This window comes from Podarcis muralis, chromosome 14 (genome assembly GCF_964188315.1).
Source record: "Podarcis muralis chromosome 14, rPodMur119.hap1.1, whole genome shotgun sequence".
Lineage (NCBI taxonomy): Eukaryota > Metazoa > Chordata > Lepidosauria > Squamata > Lacertidae > Podarcis > Podarcis muralis.
This window is the reverse complement of record NC_135668.1, coordinates 44,800,823-44,824,679: the sequence shown is the minus strand read 5'-3', so window position 1 is coordinate 44,824,679 and position 23,857 is coordinate 44,800,823. Positions and strand designations below refer to the sequence as shown.

The following is a 23,857-nucleotide window of genomic DNA, read 5'->3' as shown; positions in this document are numbered from 1 at the left end:
TATTACCTACATTATTGAAAATGGAATATGTTGTTCTTTTCATAGGTATGAAGTTTTGCAGTTCTGTTGGCTGTCGCCAGACAAGAGAGCAACAGCAGACGAAGTGCATAAGCTTCTAACGTATCTCCGTATGCAAAGTCAAAGGGACTCGGTGATTGATCCTGAACAGTGGAATGATCTCAAGCCTGATACTTCAAACAGAGAGTCCTCTGGTAACTCTGCCTTCCCAATCCTGGATCATTTCACAGGCAACAGGTTTGGCCGTGAGATGGAAGAAGTTCTCACGGTAACTGAAACAAGTCGAGGGCTCAACTTTGAATGCATCTGGGAAGCAGCCAATCAAGACCACTTCGAATGCAGCCAGGCAAATCCTGATGAGGGAATGACTTACACCAATATCTTCTTCCCAGTGGAGGTTTTTGAGAACACACTTACGGAGCAAGGACCTGGGAATCAAGTTGAAAGTGGGCAGGATGTGCTTCGTGTCCCTGGCGAACTTCCCGTGTTTAATGCCCAAAACCCTTCTGTTGGAAATGACTATTACATCCAGTTAGAAGAGAAGAGCAGAGACAATAGTGTAAACTTTGATAACCAGGATTCTATATTGATGACTGACATGGACAGTCATGCAGTTGTAAAGGACAAAAACTCTCACTTCATAGTTCTTGGGGACTTTGCTGCTGAATCCACTACAGATAGGGACTCTCTCCATTACAATACATATCCCAAGGAACAGGATTTCCATGTTCATTGTCCTGAAAGTCCTTTCCAAGATATATTTAGTGATATCGACAGAATGGAACAATTTACAGATATGAGAAATAGGTTTGAGTTGGCTGATCTAAATGATATTCATGTCGAGCTTGAAGCAGTTTCATATTCAGGTCTTGAGGAGTCTGTAGTTGATCAGCTGCAGAAAAGAAGTCCCAGACATGCTTCTGAAAGTGAAACTGTTTGCTTGCAGGAGGATATCATAATGCAGTCCGATCCTAGCCTACTGACTTCAGAAGAGCTGTCGGATAACTTTCTTTTTCTTCAAGAGAATAATTTACTAAAGGGGGCACTGAGTAACAGAACTGGTGGTGGTGACTTAAAAAGAGCATCTGACAACACAAAAATGCCAGATCCACCAAATACAAACTCTCTGGGGGTTGAACTTAAAATGGATGGGAATTCTCCAGTCCATGAAGACGAACATTTTGTGCAAATGAGCACAAATGAAAACAAAAGTATTCCGCCCCAGCCCCTTATGCAAGGTCAAATGTCTCCTAGGTCACCTGTGATGGATAAGGAGCAGGTATCCCCCTTATCAGGAACTGAAAAACCCTCTCCTAACATAGAAGTTAATGATAACTCTGCCTGCAGTATTGATTACTCTTACCTTGACATGGATCAAGTCTCTGAAGCTGGCTTTAATGAAACGTTATCCATGAATGCCAAAAACCAAACTAATGGGAGTAGCCCCTGTCATAGCATTGCACTCCATGCTCAAGAGGAAGAAAGACAGCAGAATAAGCAGGAACTTAAATGCAATAGTAGTTCTTGGGGGGAGCTGATTGAGGATCTGAAGAATAAGCCATCTGGATTAGAGCAAGGCGATGAGTATATTCTGGAGCCAACTGACGAAGCTTTAACCAAGGTTCAGAAATGTAACAAGGAGACCCCGATCAAAGACATTGCGCTTTCATCTGTCCTTCCTTCAGACCGTACAAGTCACGACAGCCTACTGGAGGACAGTTTATCAGCTCCCACACAGAGTATGGGGCAGTCTGTTGATACACCGGACTCATTGGATTCATTAGATGTTATTGAGGTCTTAGAGTCTTTAGTGGGTCAGAGCCCTCAGAAACCTTTGCCACCTGATAAACCTGCTGACAGTGGCTATGAAACTGAAAACCTGGAGTCTCCTGAATGGACTTCACACCTTGTTGGCAGCAACTCCAATGAAGACATGGCTTTGTCCAGTGCTGGTGATGATGGTCTTTTGCGTGATAAGCCTATGATCATTCTGTCGTCAGATGTCAATACAGACTTAGACACAGCAAATACCATGGATACATTTGAAGGCATCTCTAAGACTTCTTTTGGTGGCATCCAGAATTCGTACAGAGATTCCGCCTATTTTTCTGATAACGATTCTGAACTAGATAAGAAATCTGAGGTTACAAATACATTGGCAGACACTCAAGTACGAACAGAGGGTGGTATGTGCAGTGACTACTTTGAAATAGAAGAGCATAAAAATGCAGAAAATCGGTCGAGTGATGATCAAGTAGCCAGTGACCAGTTCACAAAGAACTCACGCTTGCAGCTAGAGTTGGAGGAGAAGCTGGAGACCACTGAAACAAAGCAAGAGTATCTTCCTAAAGGTGACAATACAGCTTCATTGCTACCTGTGATAGAACTAGAGCCTACTGATGAAGATGACATTGAGATCATATATGAGGATTCCCCCAGAAGTGTCACTTGCACAGGCACTAACACAGCAGACTTCCTTCCTGAGAGCGATCTAAAGCTCACCCCTAACTTGTATGGCCCTGCTGAAGTGTTGGAAAAATCCTTAGTGTGCCACTTTGAAGGTCATAATAAGCTGAAAGAGCCAGACATCGAAGGAAAATACCTTGGTAAACTTGATGTTTCTGGGATGCTTGATCTATCGGTGGATGGGGATGATGCTGATGAAGAAGATGAGAACAGTGATGATTCTGAGGATGATATGAGAACTTTCCATTTGCATGGACTTAGCTCTGACAGCGATGAGGAAATTGTCCATCAAGTACCGGTGATCCTTACTGATAGGGATGATGGCAAACATCTAAGGAGCTTGTTAAAACATCCGAAGCCACCAGGGCAGAACAACCCTTCTGAAAACTTTATGAAGAATGAGAGGAAAGCCGTAACGTTCTTTGATGATGTCACAGTCTATCTTTTCGATCAGGTATCTGATGCTTTTCTCGTTATTTGTTCTCTAAAATGTAAGTGCCTGCTGGTGGTGGAAAGGTCACAATCAATTTGGAAACCTTGGGCTCACTGTGGCAAATGGAAGTTTGTGCAAGGATGTAGGGGAGGAGAAGACAGAATAGCCACATAATCTCGGAGGCCAGAGTTTTCATAATCTTACTTATGCAAATATTTTGTTGCAGAAAAAAAACCATAGAATCTAAATATTGTGTGTTTGTGGGAGTTCATGATAGAGATCAGAGAATCTGGGGAAGAGTGCTGTTAAGCTCAGGCTCTGCTTGTGTGTTTCCCATGGACTTTTGGTTGGCCACCGTGAGAACAGGATGCAGGGCTAAATGGGCCCCTGGCCTGATCCTGCAGACTCTTCTTGTGTTTTCAAAAGCTGTGCAAGTAATGGATATGCACACTGATCACAGTAAGCCATAAAAAGATGTGCTCAATTTGATCGTGCCCACGCTGCTGTCTCTGGTTTAGCACGATGTCCAAACTACAGATTGCGGTTCTGCTCTGATGAACCATGGTTCCTTTTGGAGTGAAACAAACCTTAAAAAGGTAAAGGTACCCCTGCCCGTACGGGCCAGTCTTGACAGACTCTGGGGTTGTGCGCCCATCTCACTTAAGAGGCCGGGGGCCAGTGCTGTCCGGAGACACTTCCGGGTCACGTGGCCAGCGTGACAAAGCCGCATCTGGCGAGCCAGCGCAGCACACAGAACGCCGTTTACCTTCCCGCCAGCAAGCGGTCCCTATTTATCTACTTGCACCCGGAGGTGCTTTCGAACTGCTAGGTTGGCAGGCGCTGGGACCGAGCAACAGGAGCGCACCCCGCCGCGGGGATTCGAACCGCCGACCTTTCGATCGGCAAGCCCTAGGCGCTGAGGCTTTTACCCACAGTGCCACCCGCGTCCCTTACACAAACCTTAGTTTGGGTGTAATGCTAAGGCCAGAGATCGTGATCTGTTTCCTCTTCATACAGTTTGGTGCTTTCACAATAAATCATTGCCACAACACATAAGCTGTGTTAAATCATAAAAGAAAGTGAAAAGCCTGGATTCCTGTTGTCCCACATGATTTTTAAGGGTTTGAACTAAGATGGATGAGTGGAGTTGATCGTTCATTCTAAAATAAGAGCATCATAGAACAAGTTTATTAGCTCCTCGATCTATCCTGTTTAGTCCATGCCACGTTTGTGACAGAGGTAGGTAAATACAATTAAATATAACTAAAATATTCAGATTACCTGTAATTTTCCTAGTCAGTGTCCCACTAAGATGTGGCCTTCTCTAAAGAAATATAGCATCCTGAGCCATGCTGCATTAACTGTATGAAACTCTCCTCCTGATTGCACTAAATGGCAATGATTTAAGCAAAGAAGCACACGGGGCTTGAAACAATTGGTGGTCACTGTAACCTACAGTTGTGATTGTGAGGAACACTGGGGTTGCCTGTAGTTCTTTGAGTTAGAACAGTTGTGTGTGTACACTCCCTCTCCCTCTCTCTGAAAATAGTTGACCTACTTTACAGAAGTCCAAGGTTGTGTATCTAGTTCCTACTTCTGTAATAAGATAGGACACAAGGTGCCTTTTATACCTTGTGGGAAAGCAAACTAGCACAGCAAATTGAGGCCTTTAATTATATAAAAAAGCAACAAAACATTAAAAAACCAAACCTCTAGAAATGAACGATGATTAGGTTTGCGGAATGGTGCAGAGTTTCTTAACTTTTGAGTGCTGTCCAAAATAATTGAGTTATGTTTTACCAAGATCTTTTGGTCTGTTGAGCCACACAAAAGGTTTTATACGGTAGGAATCTTTTTGGTACTTGGGGGTTATGTATTGTGGGAGCTGTGGTTCTTTCTGGAAGTCTGGTCACAGAAGATGTTACTGGCTGTTGGTAACCCTCCCCGTGTATGGTGACTCCCCATACCAAAAGTTTCCCCATCAGGCAATTAGGTTTGAAGATGCCTTTATTTTGAGGTGAAAGTGAGTGTATGGGATCCCCCTACAGACTTTCAGCTCTGGTTGCACCTATTTTTGCGCTAGCTCTGCCCACTTCAGGCTTGCAGCCCCTGGAAAGAAGAGTACGGTAAATGCCATGCAGTAACAACGGTAAACAATTGTAAAATGAAATGCATGATGATGCAGTTGCTAGCATAGATAGCTCAGTTGGTTAGAGCGTGGTGCTGATAATGCCAAGGTTGCAGGTTCAATCCTCATATGGGACAGCTGCATATTCCTGCATTCCAGGAGGTTGGACTAGATGATCCTCAGGGTCCCTTACAATTCTATGATTCTGTGAAATTGGTGGGTAGGACATCAACATCCCCACCCCTATCCCCCCACACCAAGAAAATCTGGGCTGCTTTGAAATACCACACTGTAGATCTTCAATATGGTTTCAACTGGTGAAGCATCACATGCATACGATAATGGAAGTAATAGTATTTCTTTGGGTTATTTTTTAGGAAACACCAACCAAAGAGCTCGGAAATCGTGCTACAGAATCAAACCACTCGGATTCTGATAATACTCCTGTTCCTGCTTCAGGCCCTGGTTACTTGAATAAATTTACAAATTCAGAAAGTTCTACAGATGAAGAAGGTACTTAATATTTGGCTTGCAAGTTTAAGTGTATTCCTTTATAAAATTAAGATGCAGAGTTCCCAGGCAAAACAAGTACGTTTTCTTCCACTCGTTTCTTTGCTTGAATGCTTGTTCTAACTGACCGTGTTCGTTGGTGATGTAGATAACTTTGAATTTTGTATTACGACCAATGATTAATCTAAAACCAAGCTTGCTTCAGTTTAATCCAATTGCAGTTTCCTCATAAAGATGTTGGTGTTAACAGTGATCTTAAAAGGAGGACCATGGCTTAGTAGCAGAGCTTTGCATGCAAAAGGTTTCTGGTTCAACTAACGACATCTCTAGATTGGATAGGGATAGTAATCTTGTCTGGAAGCCTAGAGAGTTGATGCCAGACAGTTCTGTGCCAGATATGCCAATGGGGTGTCTCCTTATGAGGCAGCTCCCTCTGTATAGATAGGATAACCGCCCTTACTTTCTTTTAACTGTGGTTTCCTTTCACTTGTGAAGCTTCTGTTGATGCCTTTAGAATTTGCTTGGTCACCCACTCTGTTGACTATCTGAAAATAAAGGACAAAGCTCCGAAATAACTTTTGAATGTTGATCACATGCTGAACAGAAATTCCACTTTTCAGTGTAAATATTCAGATTTAAGTTAAAATTTAAGGAAGTGTGGTGGTCTGCAAGGAGAAAACCAATCAGAAGAGTTTGTTCCTTGTATACCATCTGTCCCTAACAAAAATAATATATAAGGGAATCTGGTGACATACTCTGTGCTTCACTTTGCAAAAATCAGTGTAATGCATCACCTTATTTTTTTATAGGCCCCTATTTTGCTCATGTGTCTACCTAAGGATTCAAAAATCTGGTTTTGTGCTCTTAGAAGTAGGAAAATATAGCATGTGTGTGCTTCATTATCATATGTCCAATTTTGCATACAGTTCATCTGCTTCAGTTGATGCATTTAAAGATTTCTGATACTGGCTATAAACCTAATCCACAGAGAGAAGAGAATATTCTCTGAGCTAATTGCAAGTTCCATTCCCTGGAGATTTCGGCATTTTCTCCAGATTTTTATTTTATTTTAACGTGTGTGTGATTTGTTCTAGGTGGAGGTTTTGAATGGGACGACGACTTCTCTTCTCCAGAGCCCTCTTTCATAGCAAAGGCAGCAAACAGCCTCATTAGTTCCAAGCCTTCTCTTCAGACCTCAAAGTACTTCTCCCCACCACCACTGCCTCGAAGCTCTGAACAAAACTGGTCGAATCCTTTACCTTACTCCAGGTTCTCTATCTCTCCAGCAAACATTGCAAGCTTCTCGCTCACTCACCTTACGGATTCTGATATTGAACAGGGAGGCAAGTATTTTCCTTCAAGCACTAGTTTGTTACATCAGTATGGTTTTTCGAGCAATGCTTGCTCAAGCGATTATTAAAAGATGATAAAATCTTGAGTAAGGATAGTAGATCCTGTTCTATCTTCTGCCCATCCTTTTCCTAAATAGCTGCTGCCTGTAGTTGTTGTTGTTGTTGTTGTTGTTGTTGTTGTTGTTGTTGTTGTTGTTGATGGCTCTCCTTTGTAATCCCTATGTATTTGACTTTCCTGATTTATACCTACTACTTCCTTTTCTTTGGCGTCATATTGTAGCTTGCCTGTAGAAGTGGCTTCACTGTATTGCAAGGTGGGTGGATTTTAGGTTGCAGAACAGAGAGTAAAATCTCAGGTAGATATGTCTGGCCTAGGCAGCCCAGCCAGGTAGTTCTTTTGCCCAGTCTTCACTGGAAACGAATAGGAGTGGTGCAAGCCCTGAACTGACTCTGTTTTGCCCAAAAGAATTCCCAAGTCCTTTGGAATTTAAAGCACACCAAATAAGCAAGTTCACGACTGGCTAGATTATTATTATTTTTAATCATAAAACTAGGATATTTTTGAGCACTTAAATGCCCCTGGTGCTTGTGGGTCCTTGGTGTTTGGTATACGAGCTTATATTAGGTTCAGCAGAGTGCTGATTAGATAGGAATATTTGCTTGTTTATCATTAAGGCCAGTGTTTAAATAGTGCAGTTAGCTCTATTATGTCCTGACATTGAAGTGTGCGATTTAGACAGTTGTGCCTGACAGACTTCCAGCTGTGTCCCTGGGGTTGATTTCATAACAGGAGATGGATAATTCAGGTGCTTTTTAAACATCAGAACCTCACTTTTGGAGGGGGGGAAACGGCCCAAACTGCTGTGGAACTATTATGGTACAATCTGTATTTGATTTGCACAAAAATGCACCCGTGTTCTTGTCAATACTTTCACACCCGCCTGCTGCAATTTCAGCAGAGCTTGTCCAGGAAAAGGTCTCTGGGAAACAGGCCTTGAGAGGAATCCACAGTCTTAAGGAACTCATACTGGAGACAGAATATCCAAAGCCTCACCCTCTAATAATAGCCTTGTGTCTCTTAACAGGGAGCAGTGAAGATGGAGAAAAAGACTGAAGCTTCTTCCCTCGGTGAATGGTCATCGTTTGGGGGGGGGGGTCTGCTTTTTGCCTAACAGCCAATATTTTCATTTTCAAAAACAACGACTACCCTCTTGCATCTGAAAACAAAGCAGACCTGCTGAAATCCAATAATCAAGATGTTTGCACACCCTGAAGGCAATGTTAGATCAAGACCTGAACTTCAAGGTGGATGTTACTTTTTGTAGTGTACTGGTTTTTTTTTTGAAAACTGGTGCATTTTGCATTTCCTTTAAAAATATATATCATGTGCTAGCTTTCCCCTTCTCCCCCCTCTCCTACCCCCCAAAGTACTTGAAGTATCCTGCAGACAATTTGTAACAAATATGTACAAGTTATGCTCTGGTTTATATATAGGATTGTACCATACCCTTTTGTATTCTCAATGTATTATCCATATGAACATGTAAAATTGTACATAGCTGAGCAGAAGGTGGCTATGTCACTTGAAGCTGCCTGGCCTGAGAGCTGTTGTGTAGAAAGCCATATTTCAAAGACTTCACACCTTGCTTAGCTGCAGATGCACTAGTAACTGCCCTTCCCACTTTCCTCTGCATTGTACAAAGCCATTCTTCCTTGCTTCTTGATTGATGGAAGTTGTTGGGGTCCTTTACCTGCCTAACTGGTTTGCTTTGTGCTCCTGTGCCCCTTTTTTGCACAGCTTACTTGTTGGGGTGTACAGAGCTTGAGTCTTCCTGTTTTTATAATTTCTGGAGCTTTGTATGCTACCCACTTTTCTAAAGGGGCAATTCACTTTCTTATATTCCCATCTGCAGTACAGTGGTCGGCGAATTGACTTTTTAGTTATAGTTGGCTTAAAAAAAAATGTGGTGGTGTAACATTCTTCTGTTTACTTCCCTCTGCACCCAAGATGTCTGGAAGACTCAATATCCGTGTGTGTGTGTGTGTGTGTGTGTGTGTGTGTGTCCTTAAATGATGGTCTTGGTTACTGGGTAACTTCTTGAATCGCTCATCTCATCTTCAGGGAAGTGTTAACATTTCTGCGGATGCAATGCAAAAGGGGATGTGTTGACTCATGCAGTTGCTCTTTCTCTTTGTGTTTGAAGTTGGGATTCTCTAAAGAAGCAGCTTTAGCAGAGCAGGCGTCACCTGTGGATATTTGAGAACCAATCTTCAATAGGGATTTGGGTCTTCTGTGCCTGCTGTAGTTGGCACATACTGCAGGTTTCCATGCAAAACTGGTAGTTCTAATACCTTAAGGATGGCTAATAGAAACTTAAGGGCTAATTGGCAGTGTGTTGTTAGACCCAGATCTTCCAGAGCTTTTAAATCCCTTGCCGGAGCCCTGTTCTGCTAATGGAAAGCTACTCTGGCATTCATAAAATAGGAAGGGGTTTAGTGTATAGCTCTCCTAAGTGTGGTGAACTCCGAATATAAGCTGCAGGCCCCCCCCCCCCCGGTCTCACTCTTAAAATGAGCACTTGAGCTGTAAAATGTGTTTTGCAGCCTCAGCTTTGGCAGTGGAAGACATGTGTAAAAAAATGTTTTCTTTTGTTTTTTAAAAAATTAAGCTATCCAGCTGACCTGCACAGGTTTCTTTCTGCTTCATGTCTGAGGACATCTGTAAATGGCATGAAAATTGGTAGCTTTTAAACCTTCTCATCAAAGGATGTATGAAAGTATTGAGGGTTTTCCTTTGCCATTCTCCTTCAGCCAGGCTGGTTCTCATGAGCCCTGTGGAGGGCAGAAATTGAAGTGCATTAAAATTGTGAGTTATGGACTCCCCCATTACACAAGGAACTCGTTTGTCTAAAGAAAAATTAATAGAACAGCTTGAGACATGTATTGCTTCAAGCATTTGCCCGCAACATGATCTCATGTGCCAACTTTTCTCCAAAGCTATACTGTCTGTTTGGAGTATCCCGCAATGTTTGTTCTTGGAAGAGCAAATTTTAACGTGCACTGAATTAATTTTCAAAATACACATTACAACCTTGGGTCTATTTGGAATGGTTGTTCCTCTCTTGGACAGGCCTGAGTCAAGTAGGGAGATTTTTAAAGTTGGATTAGGTTGTTTCCCCCCTCTTTCTGCTTTTTCTTAATGTAATAAAATTAAAAGCAAGGAAACACAAAAGTGAACCTTCCCTACTGAGTTTTCAACAATATATGGAATTCTGCAGCAGAAAGTATAGACCCCCTAACTTTGTAGTTTATGACTTCAGACTTAGTTTATGGCAAGGAGATAAGCTGTGGCTCTCTAGATGCTATTGGACTCCAACTCCCATCAGCCCCAGCCAGCATAGCCAATGGTTAGGGATGATGGGAGTTGAGCCCTATAGCCTCAGGAGAGGAACAGCTTAGCCACCCCTGGTTTATGGAGTAAAGGGGTGCATTGGTAGTATTCTTTGCTTTTATCCAATATTTTTTTAAAAGTCTGAAAATTATGAATAGCCTAATCTCACTTGTGTGCATTCCTCATGACTGCATTTTCTCTGGGTGCCTGAGGCATCTTTCTGCCCCCTTTTGCCAAAGAATTGGCACTCCAGAGTCTCATGCTGCAGATAGAAGCTGGCTTGTTTTATCCCAGATTGGAATTCACACTGGGAATTCACACAGTTTGGAGATGCAGCCAGCCACAAGCCTAACATCTGGTGCATTGAGTGGCTTCAGCGCTGTCGGGGGGGGGGGGGATTAGAAAACACTTCCTGAAATGGATTCATACGGCTGGCACTAATCATGAGGGAGGCTTAAAAAAAAATCTCCACAGACTGTGATGGAACCTAACACACACTTGTTGCTTTGGCCATATGAAATGCAAACTCTCTATCTCTGACGCTTGCTCTTCCACTCTGTGGTGAGAACCCACAGTGCATTTGTGTCATTAGCAAGACAGAATTTCAAGAGTACATCCCATGAACACAAAACTCTCTCATGGTGGGCAAAACGATATTGTGAGGCACCTGTAACTAACCAAAAGCTCTTAAAACGAGTACATTTTAAAGCTCGCACACACACATGCACACAAATCCAGGCTAGTAGCCCTAACACGTCACTTGAAGACCAAATTTATACCTTTTAAACCATGTAGAAGTTTTTTTACTGTATGGTTCACAAGCTGACTTCTGTGTCCTTTTTTTTGCACCTTAGTTAGCCAGACGACAGTTGTGTGTCTTGCAAGATTTGAGCAGGTTAGCATTCGTTGTGATGGTTGCGAGTAACAGTTCTCTTCAAGGGGGCGGCAGGGTGGGGTGGGGGAGTTGTAGGTTTCCTTCAGACTTAAAAGCCTGTGTTTTTAAAGGAGGATAGTGACTTTAGGACCAGATGTGCAAATCCAAGAATTAAAACGAGGGAATCTTTTCCCAACTTTTGCTGCTGCTGCTGCTGCTGCTGCATGTGTTTAGGGTTCCTGCTTCTCTCCCCTTCCCCGCTGCCCCCCAGTAGATCACCTGTACATTTTAAACAGCTGCATGTTAAAACTTTTAGCAAGCAATTCCACCCTGACCCACACCCCAGTTTTAAGGATGAATTGCTAGGAAGAATCTTTGTTGTAAAGTTCTCCTTCTGTGTTTCTTCTGACGGCACCAGAGCCCAGCCAGAAAGTTTTGGCTGTTGAAGGGGTCTCTTGTCTTTGCTGTTCCAAGGAAGAGTCACTTGGGGAACAGAGCAAGGCGTTAGCAATAGCTTATTTAACACTAAATTTTGCAGGGTTGTTAAGAAGCCCTGGAACCAGGAGCAGCAGCGCCACACTTGCACCAGTGCAGCTGTGCTCTTGCTGTTCCCCTGCAGGGGCCGTGGGGCGTGCATGTGTTTTGCAAATTGGAGCTGGACTTCTCATAATGGCCAAGGTAGTGTAGCAGTTCAAAGAGGCTCAGGCTGAAAGATGGAGGGTGGTATCCAATGCCACTTGTACTCGGAGTAGACCCGCTGAAAGTCAGTCAAGTTCATTCATTCCAATGGATGTATACTCTTGAGCTGGGTTAGCTTTGGATACAACTCAGTAGGTCATACGTTCCCTCACCTAGATCCCACCCCTGTAAAGTAACATTTGCAATACAGCAGTTCAAAATGAAGAGAGTTTTAATTGATAAATAATTTTCCAAGTTCTGTGCACAAGTGAGAAGGGGAAAGCCACCGCTTTTATTGGAAATGAATGGATTCTTTTTTAAAAAAACACTTAACGAAGCACTAATGAGAGCCATTCATGCCTATTTTTAAAAAATCAGTATTTTAGATTGATTTATATGCAGTTCTGATTCGTTTGTCTGTTTTTGAGAGGGCGACAGCTTAGTTAGGAAGGTTTTTTGGGGAGGGGGTAGACACAATTAATTATGCACTCAGTTTAAAATTGCATTGCGGGTAAAATGGCTATTTAGATTGGAAGGTGGAATTGGAAACTTATTAGCCTTATAAGAAATAGCCTTAAAAATAATAATGGAGTGTAAAAAATAAAAATAAATAAATTCAGCTTTAAGTTGTATAAAATAAACTTTCTTTAAAAATAAGAATCAAGTCTTTAAGGGCAAATTGTTGAGATGAGAGTACAGAAGAGAGGAGAAAGTGTTCAGTACCACCAGCCCGGTTTTTGTTTTTATTTTCAAATGAAACTTGAATGAGTTTAAGATGTTTGGTTCCATTTAATAAATCGTCTGATCTTGCACAGTGGTAGCTGTCACCTAATGGTAAATGGTATCTGTGTGTATATACAATGTTTTACTCTATTTGTAAATGAGGAAATTTATGTTATAAAATCATAGGGGAGAGGTTTTCCTATTGGAAATTTAATACAGGTATGAGGTTTATGGCAATATTCTAGTCAATGAAATTTCAGGTCGAATTTGTCTTTAAATTGTGTAAATTTTAAAACTGTAATATTTCTACTGTACATTGATCATGCATAGTGTGATTCAAGACTGCTTGTAATTTAAAGAACCTTATTTAATATGCAAAATAAAAATAAAGGTATATATTTATAAATCCTGGTGTCCCATCTGCATTTCATACTGTGCCACCTAACCTGAGGCAACGTGAAGCTTTCACCAATGAGCTATGGTTCCTCCTTGCCTTTGGGTATATGTCAAGTGGGGTGATTGTTACAATAATGACGCCACATCTTTTTTCACTTTTTAAAAAATCTGTTGATGCAGGAGATTTTAGGATTAAGTTGTTTTACAAAGTACCGTCAACCAGTCTTCAAGGTTCGGGGGTGGCACAGACGTTGACAGCTTGCAAGGGTGAATAGAACAGGTTCTTCAATTATGGCATTTGATCATGGTGAAGGGAGCACAGCCAGATATCAGCAACAGGATTGACAAGTTTTGAGGACTGGCCCTGGTACAAATGGCATGCCACACGCCTGCTTTTTCCTCTTTCTCCTGGCTGTGTTGTGTCCCTTGGGTTTGCCATACCTGCTCTCGCTCAGGCCTGATGCCATTGCTGTGGTGGCAAACACTATCAACTGCTACCCAAAGGTGGGTTGCTTCTGCTGCGGTTGCTTTTTCTCCAGTACTCTGGCACGGATTGCTTGTGTCGGAGTTGAGCATTTGAGCTCAACTAGTTGCACATTTGGAGGGGACGCGGGTGGTGCTGTGGGTTAAACCACAGAGCCTAGGACTTTCCGATCAGGAGGTCAGCGGTTCGAATCCCCGCGACGGGGTGAGCTCCCGTTGCTCGGTCTCTGCTCCTGCCAACCTAGCAGTTCGAAAGCACCTCAAAGTGCAAGTAGATAAATAGGTACCGCTCTGGCAGGAAGGTGAACAGCGTTTCCATGTGCTGCTCTGGTTCGCCAGAAGCGGATTAGTCATGCTGGCCACATGACCCAGAAGCTGTACGCCGGCTCCCTCGGCCAATAAAGCAAGATGAGCACTGCAACCCCAGAGTCGGTCACGACTGGACCTAATGGTCAGGGGTCCCTTTACCTTTACCTAGTTGCACATTTGAGCTGCAGGGAGCATCCAGCTTTGTCACTGACAGGTGAGAAGATGTTGCTTCACCTGAAAGCAGCACTTTTTAATAATAATAATAATAATAATAATAATAATAATAATAATAATAATAATATTAGTTATACCCCGCCCATCTGGATGGGGTTCCCCAGCCACTCTGGGCGGCTTCCAGCAGAATATTAAAATACAATGATTCATCAAATATTAAAAGCTTCCCTAAACAGGGCTGCCTCTGATGTCTTCTAAAAGTCTGATAGTTGTTTATTAAGCTTTATTCAGCTTCGTTAAAAATTCTAAGTGGCTAATAAAAGATCAAAACACCCAGAGACCAGATACGAGAGCAGCCAAATTATATAAAAGAGCAGAATAAAAAAGGGGAACCCAATGCCTTTTCATGACTACATGAGTGTGTGGTGGTGTTTTCAATCTTTGTTTTTGTATATCACTTTTGAGCTCATTTTTGGGAAGGAAAAATGACTAATAATTAGTAATGCAGGTAATGTAGGTTTCATATACAGGGCGTTCTAGTGTATGCGACTTGGGGGAATGCAGTCAGTAATTTGCTCTCCTCCATGGTTCATCATTTTACTTGTGGCTCCGCCCAAACCACTGTATCTGGATTTAGATGGAACTAGCTAATAATAATATTTAAAAAATAATTAATTAATAAAAGATAGAAATAAATTATTCAAGCCTGAAGTCTGCTTACTCTGGAGTTGCAGAGCTCATCTCGCTTTACAGGCTGAGGGAGCCGGCGTTTGACCGCAGACAGTTTTTCCGGGTCATGTGGCCAGCAGGACTAAGCCACTTCTGGCACAACGGAACACCGAGACCAGAGCAGCGCATGGAAATGCCATTTACCTTCCTGCCAGAGCTGTAACTATTTATCTATTTGCACTGGCTTGCTTTCAAACTGCTAGGTTGGCAGGAACTGGGACCGAGCAACGGGAGCTCACCTCGTCACGGGGATTCGAACTGCTGGCATTCTGATCAGCAAGCCCAAGAGGCTCAGCAGTTTAGACCACAGTGCCACCCATAACCCACTTTACTTTAAGGTCCCTAGCTATTTAAGGCTTCACTGGAGGGGCGGAGAACCTATAACTATCCAGAGGTTATTGGACTCCAACTCCCATTTGCCTCTGCCAGCCTGGCCCAATGGTCAGGAATGGTGGGAGGAGGAGTCCAGCAGCATCTTGAGACTCCCAAGTTCCCCATTCCTACTTTACAGGTAAGAACAGGGCCTTGAATTGAACCTGAACAACCCAATGGATGGGTTGCCAACGAAGACCACGTTACCAATATGTTCATTCAATCCAACTTCAGGGTAACGCCCATTTCTCTTTACATATGTTGGAAGCACGTTGTTACACATCCGTATACAAATGTAATTTATAATAATTGTATGCCTTGCTTGTGATGGAAGAATGCATTGATGGCTGCTTCCACAATGGGCTAGAGCAAGAGCAGGCATGGCCAAACTTCACCCTCCAGATGTTTTGGGACTACAATTCCCATCATCCCTGACCACTGGTCCTCTTATCTAGGGATGATGGGAGTTGTAGTCCCAAAACATCTGGAGGGCCGAGTTTGCAGATGCCTGAGCTAGAGAGTAACACTCGTGTGTGATTTGTGTGCAGGTTCCCTGACAGTTTGCAGTTTTTCTATGTGGAAGAAAGCAAAAAGTTGTGTGTGTGTGTATCTTTCTTCCAAGTGTACCTACTTTCCAGGGACAGTCCCAGATTAACAAGCCATCCCAATTTTTGATCTGATCCTGGAATGTCCCACTTTTCCTTAGGACGTCCCTATTTTCATTGGAGAAATGTTGGAGGGTATGGAGTTATGCGACCCCCGAGCCAAGGAGATAAGTAACTATACAACCTTTAGAAGACATCTGAATAGAGTAGAATAGATGTGGAATAGAATAGAAGACATCTGTATAGAGGTTTTTTAATGCTTGATTTTTTATTATGTTTTTATATATGTTGGAAGCTGCCCAGAGTGGCTGGGGCATCCCAGTCAGATGGGTGGGGTATAAATAAGAATAAGAATGATCATTACTGCTACTCTTATGATTATTATTGAATAGGACATCCCTATTTTCATCGGATAAATGTTGGAGGGTATGGTGTGTGTGTCAGGCTGACCTATCCCTGATTGCTTCACTTGGTTGGCTGAGAAACAGCAACGCATTTCATGGCTGCAGGGCCACCAGCCTCCCCGCTCTGCTGCCCACTCTCTCTTGTGCAGCAAACAAAGGGGGGGTTGCCTATGTTGCTTCTGCGATCCCTGCCCACAAGGCATAATCCTTGCTTAGCTTTAGCCACATGGCGAAACACTCTTATAATTTCACAACGGCCACACACACCTCTTGGCTTATTTGCAAAAGACTTGACCGAGCCAAACTCCTCCTCTCTCACCTGTTTGTGCATTAAAGTGACGTGTCCTAGCCCCAGTAAGCAGTCTGCAGGAGGAAGAGGAATTCAAAGCACTTGCTCTCCTGCATGTGAGCACCTGGCTCACTGACCACGCCGGCTTGGAGTTAAGGATGCTGCTGCCGTCATCTGCCCCATTGCTGGGTAGGTATCCGCCCCATATTTTATATTTTATTCAGAACCGCTCACAATTGAAAATCCTGGTGGAAAGACTGGAATCTGAGCAGGAGAGCAGTCAAGGGAGGTTGATCACACACATGCTCTTAAAACTATAAGTGCAAAACGTTGCGTTTTTTAAAAACCCATTCTTCTTTTAGAACGCGTCTCGTTCTGGATCAGGAACATTTTTTACTGGTCCTAACTATGCCAGGGCTCAGTGTGTGGTGTAACTAAGAGGGACCAAAATTGCCAAGAAGCCTGATCTGTCTCCAAGCCTAGGCTACCTCACAAGGTTGTTGTGATGACAAGATATGGAGGGGAGAGCTATGCATGCACCCCTTTGGCTCCTTGGGGAGGGGGAAGTGGACTGTGAACAGGATAGTGAGGAAGAGGAAGGTCTTGAGTATGTAGCTTTTCGCTGGAGATCTTTGGGGATGCAGATGCAACAGCGTAAGGCCCCATCTACAGTGGTACCTCGGGTTACAGACGCTTCAGGTTACAGACTCCGCTAACCCAGAAATAGTACCTCGGGTTAAGAACTTTGCTTCAGGATAAGAACAGAAATCGTGCAGCAGCGCTGCAGCAGCAGCGGGAGGCCCCATTAGCTAAAGTGGTGCTTCAGGTTAAGAACAGTTTCAGGTTAAGTATGGACCTCTAGAATGAAGTTCTTAACTCGAGGTACCACTGTACATGATTCATTTAAAGCAGCACCATACCACTTTAAATAATCATGGCTTCCTGCAAAGAATCATGGGAACTGTAGTTTAAAGGTGCTGAGTGTTGTTCGGAGAGCCCTAGTAACCTTGCACAGCTGTATTTCCCAGAGTTCCCTGGGAAGAGGCAATGATTCTTAAGCCACTCTGAGAACTGTATTTCCGCAAGGCAAATGGGGGTTTCCTAACAACCCTTAACAACTCAATTTCCCCCAGGATTATTGGGGGGGGGGCCCTTGTAAAGTGGTCTGATGCTGCTTGGCATGTACAATGCATATGGGGACCTAAGTCATGAAAAGAGAACACTGCTAGCACAGGGAAGGGCTCAGTGCTAGGACACCTGCTCTGCATGTAGAAGGCCAATAGTTTAATTCCCCAGCATCTCCAAGTATGTTGAAGAATGTCCCCAGCCTGAAACTTTGGAGACTCGCTGCTAGTCATGTAGACAGGACTGTGCTCAGTGGAGCCTTTGGTCTCATGTGGCGTAAGGCAGCTTCCTAAAGAGGGGAGAGAGGGCAGGAGACATGCCCAACGGACTCCCTGCACCTTGTTCTGCTGCAATATGTGCACTCAGCAGGGAACTGCAGCCCAATGCAATTGCCTGTTGAATGTACTTAATACATACCTGAGTATTTGCTGTGCTCACGTGTTACATATTATCGAGCAAAAGCAGCAACCCAGAATGGCTCAGTCAGTACAGCATGAGACCCTTCATCTCAGGGTTCTGCGTTCAAGTCCCGCATTCCTGCATTGCAGCGGGTTGGGCTAGATGACCCTTGTGGTCCCTTCCAACCCGACAGTTCTATGATTTTATGGTGCTGTTTGGAGATAAAGAATAATGCTTGGGGGAGAGGGGCAGCAGACCCTAAGTTAAAGGCAACCTTGGAACAGTATGGGCAGCTCTCCTATCCTTGGATAGCTGGGGTTGGATGCCTCCTACAGCCGTCTGCTCACCTTTGAGGACTTAGGAAGTGGACAGCATATGAACTTGCCTGCTTTGTTTTTGTCGCTGCTAGTATTTAATCAAACTCTGCTGAGTCAAATGGTTTAATTGCTCTGCTCTATATAGAGAAGCCTAGCTTACTCCTCCCCCCCTTATTGGCATTTTGCCTCTCAAAGAGGTTGAGCATGGTCTGAGTTGACCTCCTTGCCCGAAAACCTCCCCTTGAATACCCAACTGTTTGGATAATGGGAATCTGCCTTAATACCAAGTCAGATCCATCCAACTCACTGTTGTCTACACTGACTGGCAGTGGCTTTCTAGGTGTTCAGACAGGGAGTCTCTCACAGCCTTACCTGGAGTTGACTGGGATTGAACCTGGGACCTTCTGCATGTGGGGCAGATGTTCTACAGCTTAGCTACAGCCCTCCTCTCAAATATAGCTGCTTGGTTTGGTTGTTGTTCAATGGTGAAGACCATTCTCTCCAACATGGATTCATATGTAGCAAATGTTTCCAGAGACCAGGCTTGGGTCATAGTAACTTGATGGCTCCATTGCTTCTAGAAATTATGAGTTCATCCATCTAGCTCTACCAATCTACCCCTTTTATGGATGCTGTTAGTATCATAGAAATAGAATGGGATCTAGACACAGCAGTGGGAAATCCACATCCCTCCAGAAGATTTTGGACATTGTCCCATCGTTCCTGGCTGTTGGCCATGCTTGCTGAGGCTGGTGGAATTCCAACCACATCCAGAGGGCCACAGGTTCCCCATCCCTGATCTAGAAAGTCGATAATATTTATCTGTCTCAAGATTACTCAAGAAAGTCTGCAAAACGTTGAGTTTGAGCTTTTCAGCTTCCAATAGTCAGTAGTCAGTAAGTCAATACCAGCTGCTGGAAACCGCAAGAAAGGCGAGTGATCTGGTGCTCACATCCAGCTTGCAGGCATCTGGTTGGCCACTGTGAGGGCAGGATGCTGGACTAGATGGGCCATTGGCCTGATCCTGCAGACTCTTCCCCTGTCCAGGTGTTGAATTAGAATTCTGAAATGCTGATCTGCTGCTTGCATTTTTCTGCTATTGCAATTTACACCCAGGCAGAGGGAGGTTCTGGTGCTAATCCTTCTTTCAGATTTCCCCATCTCAGCTTGAGGTTCTTTATGGCAGGGATGGGAGGGAACTGGTTGCCCCCCCCCCCAGTGTTCTTGCACTCCAACTCCCATCAGCCCCCACAAGCATGGCTAACAGTTGGGGATGAAGGGAGTTGCAGTCCAGAGATGCCTAGAGCATCCACAAGCTTCTCCATCCCTGGGTGAGAGTGGCGAGAGACTTGGAGCTGCTCATGTGGTCCAGCTTTCTGCTTGACCATGAAGCTCACTGGGTGGTTCTTGGGCAATTGGGTATTTTCCAACCTCTTTTACTTTGCAGAGTTGTGAGTGGGATAAATAGGATGAGCCCAAGTGTGTTGCCTGAGCTGCCTTTGAGGAATGGCGGGTGCAGATGAGAAAGATAAACATTGGCTCTGCATCTATTGTCTGCCTGGAGGTGGGATAGACGGCTCAGGGTCTGCAGTATTTTACTAGTATGAAACAGCTTTCTTCACCTGGGCTCTCCCAGCTCTTCGCTGTCCTGGCTTTCAAGGGCTGGGAGACACAGTTACAAGAGCATTGGAGGTACTGTACTGCTCTCAAGCAGGCAAGAGAGCTAGAAGGGGGAGGTTGCCATTTTTAATACTCCATGCAATAAATCCCTTCCAAATCAAAATACAAAGCATAGCAGGGGGACATTCTATCCCAGCTCCCTCTCCCTGCTTTTATTAGTTTTCCAGCTTTGGGTTTAATATTTGCATCCTGCTTTTCCAACAACCAAGTTTAGCTCAAAGAGGGTCACAGCAGCAGCAAAACATTAAAAAATATATATCACTTCCATATTTGACAATAATGAGGATGTGAGTCTTTTCATGTCATTCTCCCAGGCCAGTGGAATGCTGTGCCAAGAGAGGTTCAGCAGGCGCCTTCCGTTTTAAGCGCTTGCTGAAAACTTCTCAGTTCCTTCAGGCCTGTGCAGGCAATTAAGAATACACCTTCCCGCAATAGTGTGCTGATTTCTGATTTAAACTGCACAGTTTTATGTGCTGTTATTGTAAACTGGCTTTGATTTTTTTTATGGGTACTGGTTTATAAATAACAAATAATACAAAAGGAATATACAATAAAAGTACACACACACATACACAAATATGTGACTCCCCACTTATGTGGGAGTTACGTTCCAGGCCCCTACATATAACTGAAATGCACGTAAGTGGGGAGCACCCTGGAGACACCTTCATGCAGGAGTGGCAGCATGGCCCAGTGATCGTGGGTGCCCGGGGCTGTGGGTGCCATGCAGTGTGCATGGCCCTGTCATGGAAATTTGTGGATGACCGGCCCCTTCATGGGGGATTTTGTGGGTGCTTGGGTGCCCAGAGCCTCAGGGGGTTGGCACCTATGCCCTTATGGCTCATGAGGAGACCCTTCCCAGCGCCCAAATAGGACATTCTCTTCATGTTCCAGGGAGGGTCTCCTTGCATGCTGGAGGAGCATGCAGGATTCTCAGCTGATGCGCAAGAGAGTGGTGGCTGCTGCGCTACCCCACGTGTCAGCTGTTAGGTGGGGAGGCTGAGCAGCCTCAGCTAAGTCCTGCTGTGCCTCCAGCTTGTGAGGAGACCCTCCCTGGAGCTCGAAGAGGCCATCTTCTTCAGGCTCTGGGGAGGGTCTGTTCGTGAGCTACAGACTTTCCAGCTCTTTCGTGGCGTTTCCGGGTTCCCCGCGCCATGCATGTGTGCAGTCAGGCACAAGGAGAGAGTTGCCTGCATATAACAACAACAAAAAAGGTATGCAGTAAATGCAGCCTTCCCACCCACGTTTTTACATTCCAAAAGTCAGATCCACCCTTGCAGCCTGAAGTGACAATCCCTTCCACCAAACTCAGGACTCCACTGCCTCTATATCCTGAATATATAAACCAGACAGACCCCTCTTGCGTGACATCTGATAAGAATGCATTTTCCGGCTCTGTCGGCAACTAATTTAGTGTCTTCTTTTTCAAACAGCCCTTTGGTTGGTGCCAGGAACATCTTCCACAAGTAAATAAACGCAAAAGATCTAGGAGCCGGTTTCCTGGCGTCGCGCCGACGATGAAGGCCAAAAGCAAAGGTGCGAAACGTCGGCACGCGATCCCCGAAGACGCCTTGCGTCAAGAGCCAGCCCCTGGCGGGGAGGAACTCGGGAAATGCTTGCGGCGCAAAGAGAAGAGGAACAATGAGGGCCAGAAGAGCCCTTCCAGGCCCGCGAAACTGCCTTGGGGAGGGAGCAAAGACAGGCGCTTGCGGAGGCTGGAGAGTAACGAGCGGGAGAGGCAGCGCATGCACAAGCTCAACGCCGCCTTCCAGGCCTTGCGGGAGGTCATTCCCCATGTGAGGGCGGAGAACAAGCTCTCCAAAATCGAGACCCTCACCCTGGCCAAGAACTATATTAAGTCTCTCACCTCAACCATTCTCCGGATGTCCAACGGGCACATCCCTGCCGCCGAGGCCCCCGGTGCGGGGAGCAGGTCCAAACTGTACGAACACTACCAGCAGCACTGCGGGGAAGACGATGATCCCGCGGGGCAGCTGCAGAAGTATTCCACCCAGATCCACAGCTTCAGGCAAGGCAGCTAGAGGGTAGACAAGGGTCTTCGCTGGTTGTGTTTCCTGTTCCCAGGGTAAGCCCCAAAAGGGTCAACCAACAGCGTGGCGAAAGGATTTAGGGAAGGCTGTGTTTGAGCCCCTTTGTTTGTTTGAAAAGACCTGTGAATTCAGCAACCGAACAATTCTGAGGCTGGATTCTGCAATGGACAAGTGGGTTCTGCGACCAAACACATTGCAAGACAAAAGCTCTCCTGTTCTCCTCCAGAAGGCAATGACACTCGCCGCCACCTTCATTCATAGATTTTCTTTGTTTTCTTTTCTAACTAAAATTCTGCAGCTTTTGAACATACTCAGCCCTCATTGGAGTATAATTTTTGGGGTGATGGGAGGTGGTCCCATTCAGGGGTTTGGGGCTGGATTTTTTATTTTTTATTTGCATTTCAGCAAACCTTCTGAGCATGCCGACACACGAACATTTGGTGGCATTGTTTTTACCTCTGTGGTTCTGTTTTGGCACCTGCAGCCACTAACTGAGTTTGCCCTTAGAGGGAGTGTTTTCTAAATGCCTTAGGCACATCCAGAACTTTGAGCCTATCCATCTGTCCTGGAAACTGTAGCAAAGACCCAAATCTGGTGTAAATACAAGAGAAGTGGCTGTATCAGGTTAGGAACTGTGTGTGCAGTGGACATTTGAGGTTGCAGTTCACAGTAGCATAGAATTGTAAGGTTTGAAGGGTTTCCAGCGTTCATCTAGTCCAACCCTCTACAGTGCGAGAATCACAGCTTAAGAAATCCCAGATAGATGGCTGTATAAAAATTTCCAGCGAATAGCTACCACCTTCCAGTTGTTTTATCGTGCTAGGAATAAGTGCACGGAAGCTGCATTAGAGTGCGTATTTTTAAAATCTATATTTCCCTGTGTTGTATACACCTGTTCCTTTGGCCCGTCTCTCTCTCCCTAAGCCAGCTTTTAGCTCATAGTCATATTTGCTTAGTTTTCAACTCTTTTGGTGACATATTTCTTTTTCTTAAAAACAAAGAGACTTGTTCCTATGGTGAACTTTTTAAAAACTGAAATGAAAACCCTTTTGTCCTGCCAAAGAAGAAAAGAAAAAGAAGTCCAGGATGAATGTAAATATTGTGGCCCTTAGCAGGCCCAGCCCAGAGAGGCGCTAAGGGCCCAGATCCAATCCCAGTTTTAAAAGGTGTTGAGTGAGAATGAAGTTGGGGTGCCTGAGACTGCAGAGAGCTGCTTCCTGTCAGTGTGGACAAAACAGGTCAGACAGAACACTGGTCTGACTCTATGTAAGGCAGTTCCACTTGTAGGATCTTCCATCCATAGAAAAATGGAGTTGGAAGGACCTTTGGGGGTCATTTGCTTTCCCCCCCTGCTCGATGGAGGATCTATTTTGTAGGATACCACAGCAGCATCCTTGACAGATGCCCATTCAATCTCTGGGGTAGCATGGTCCCAGGTTCCTTGGAAAGCCTCTGCCAATCAGTGTAGACAATACTGGTTTGACTCAGCAGAAGGCAGCTCCCTATGCTTCTGTGCTTGAACACATCCAAAGAACACATCCCGCCACCTCCTGAGCCCACTGTCAAAAATCTCTTTAAGCTGCCTTAAAAACCAGTTATGACCATTGGCCATTGTAGCTCAGTGTGGTCTACCCAGCGTTTCTAACAAGGGTCTATCCCTACCATGCCTAGAAATGCCGATGTCTGAGCCTGGAACCTTCTGCACGCCAAGCATGTGTTCTACTGCTGAGTTTTGCATACAATGTTAACTGAATTAAAGCAACCAGGACCTTAACAGTGGGTTTTATCTGCCCTGCGGTCAGTTTGTGATGCTAGATAGGCCTTTTGTACTTACCTGTGTACAGCACCTAGCACGACTTAAGTCCTGAAAGTACAAGGTGCTCCCCTGTTTATAAACTGTAGGTGATGGTAAGTAATGCTAACTAGCGTTTTATTGCGGCTTCTGTGATCA

At 44.5% G+C, this 23,857-nt stretch overlaps 2 protein-coding genes across 4 annotated transcripts in view; both read left to right on the top strand.

The window, feature by feature from the left end:
- Window positions 1-12,979, top strand: part of LMTK2 (lemur tyrosine kinase 2) — a 45,026-nt gene extending 32,047 nt beyond the window's left edge. For 2 of the 3 annotated variants that reach the window (XM_077918596.1, XM_077918594.1), the window contains exons 11-14: window positions 46-2,938; window positions 5,423-5,558; window positions 6,650-6,898; window positions 7,993-12,979. In XM_077918596.1, the coding sequence (XP_077774722.1) occupies window positions 46-2,938; window positions 5,423-5,558; window positions 6,650-6,898; window positions 7,993-8,021 (3,307 nt within the window). In that variant the 3' untranslated portion in view covers window positions 8,022-12,979. Of the gene's footprint in view, window positions 1-45; window positions 2,939-5,422; window positions 5,559-6,649; window positions 6,903-7,992 lie in introns of all 3 variants that reach the window. The other variant, XM_077918595.1, reaches the window with a different exon arrangement.
- A 3,242-nt stretch (window positions 12,980-16,221) lies between these two features.
- On the top strand, window positions 16,222-22,377 carry BHLHA15 (basic helix-loop-helix family member a15). The gene is made up of 2 exons (XM_028707253.2): window positions 16,222-16,523; window positions 21,289-22,377. The coding sequence occupies exon 2, from the start codon at window positions 21,373-21,375 to the stop codon at window positions 21,895-21,897; it is 525 nt and encodes a 174-aa protein (XP_028563086.2). The 5' UTR covers window positions 16,222-16,523; window positions 21,289-21,372; the 3' UTR covers window positions 21,898-22,377.
- Window positions 22,378-23,857: the final 1,480 nt, after the last annotated feature.

Excerpts from the sequence above, each read along its gene's own strand:
- BHLHA15 (XM_028707253.2), top strand. The coding sequence starts at position 21,373 with ATGAAGGCCAAAAGCAAAGGTGCGAAACGTCGGCACGCGATCCCCGAA.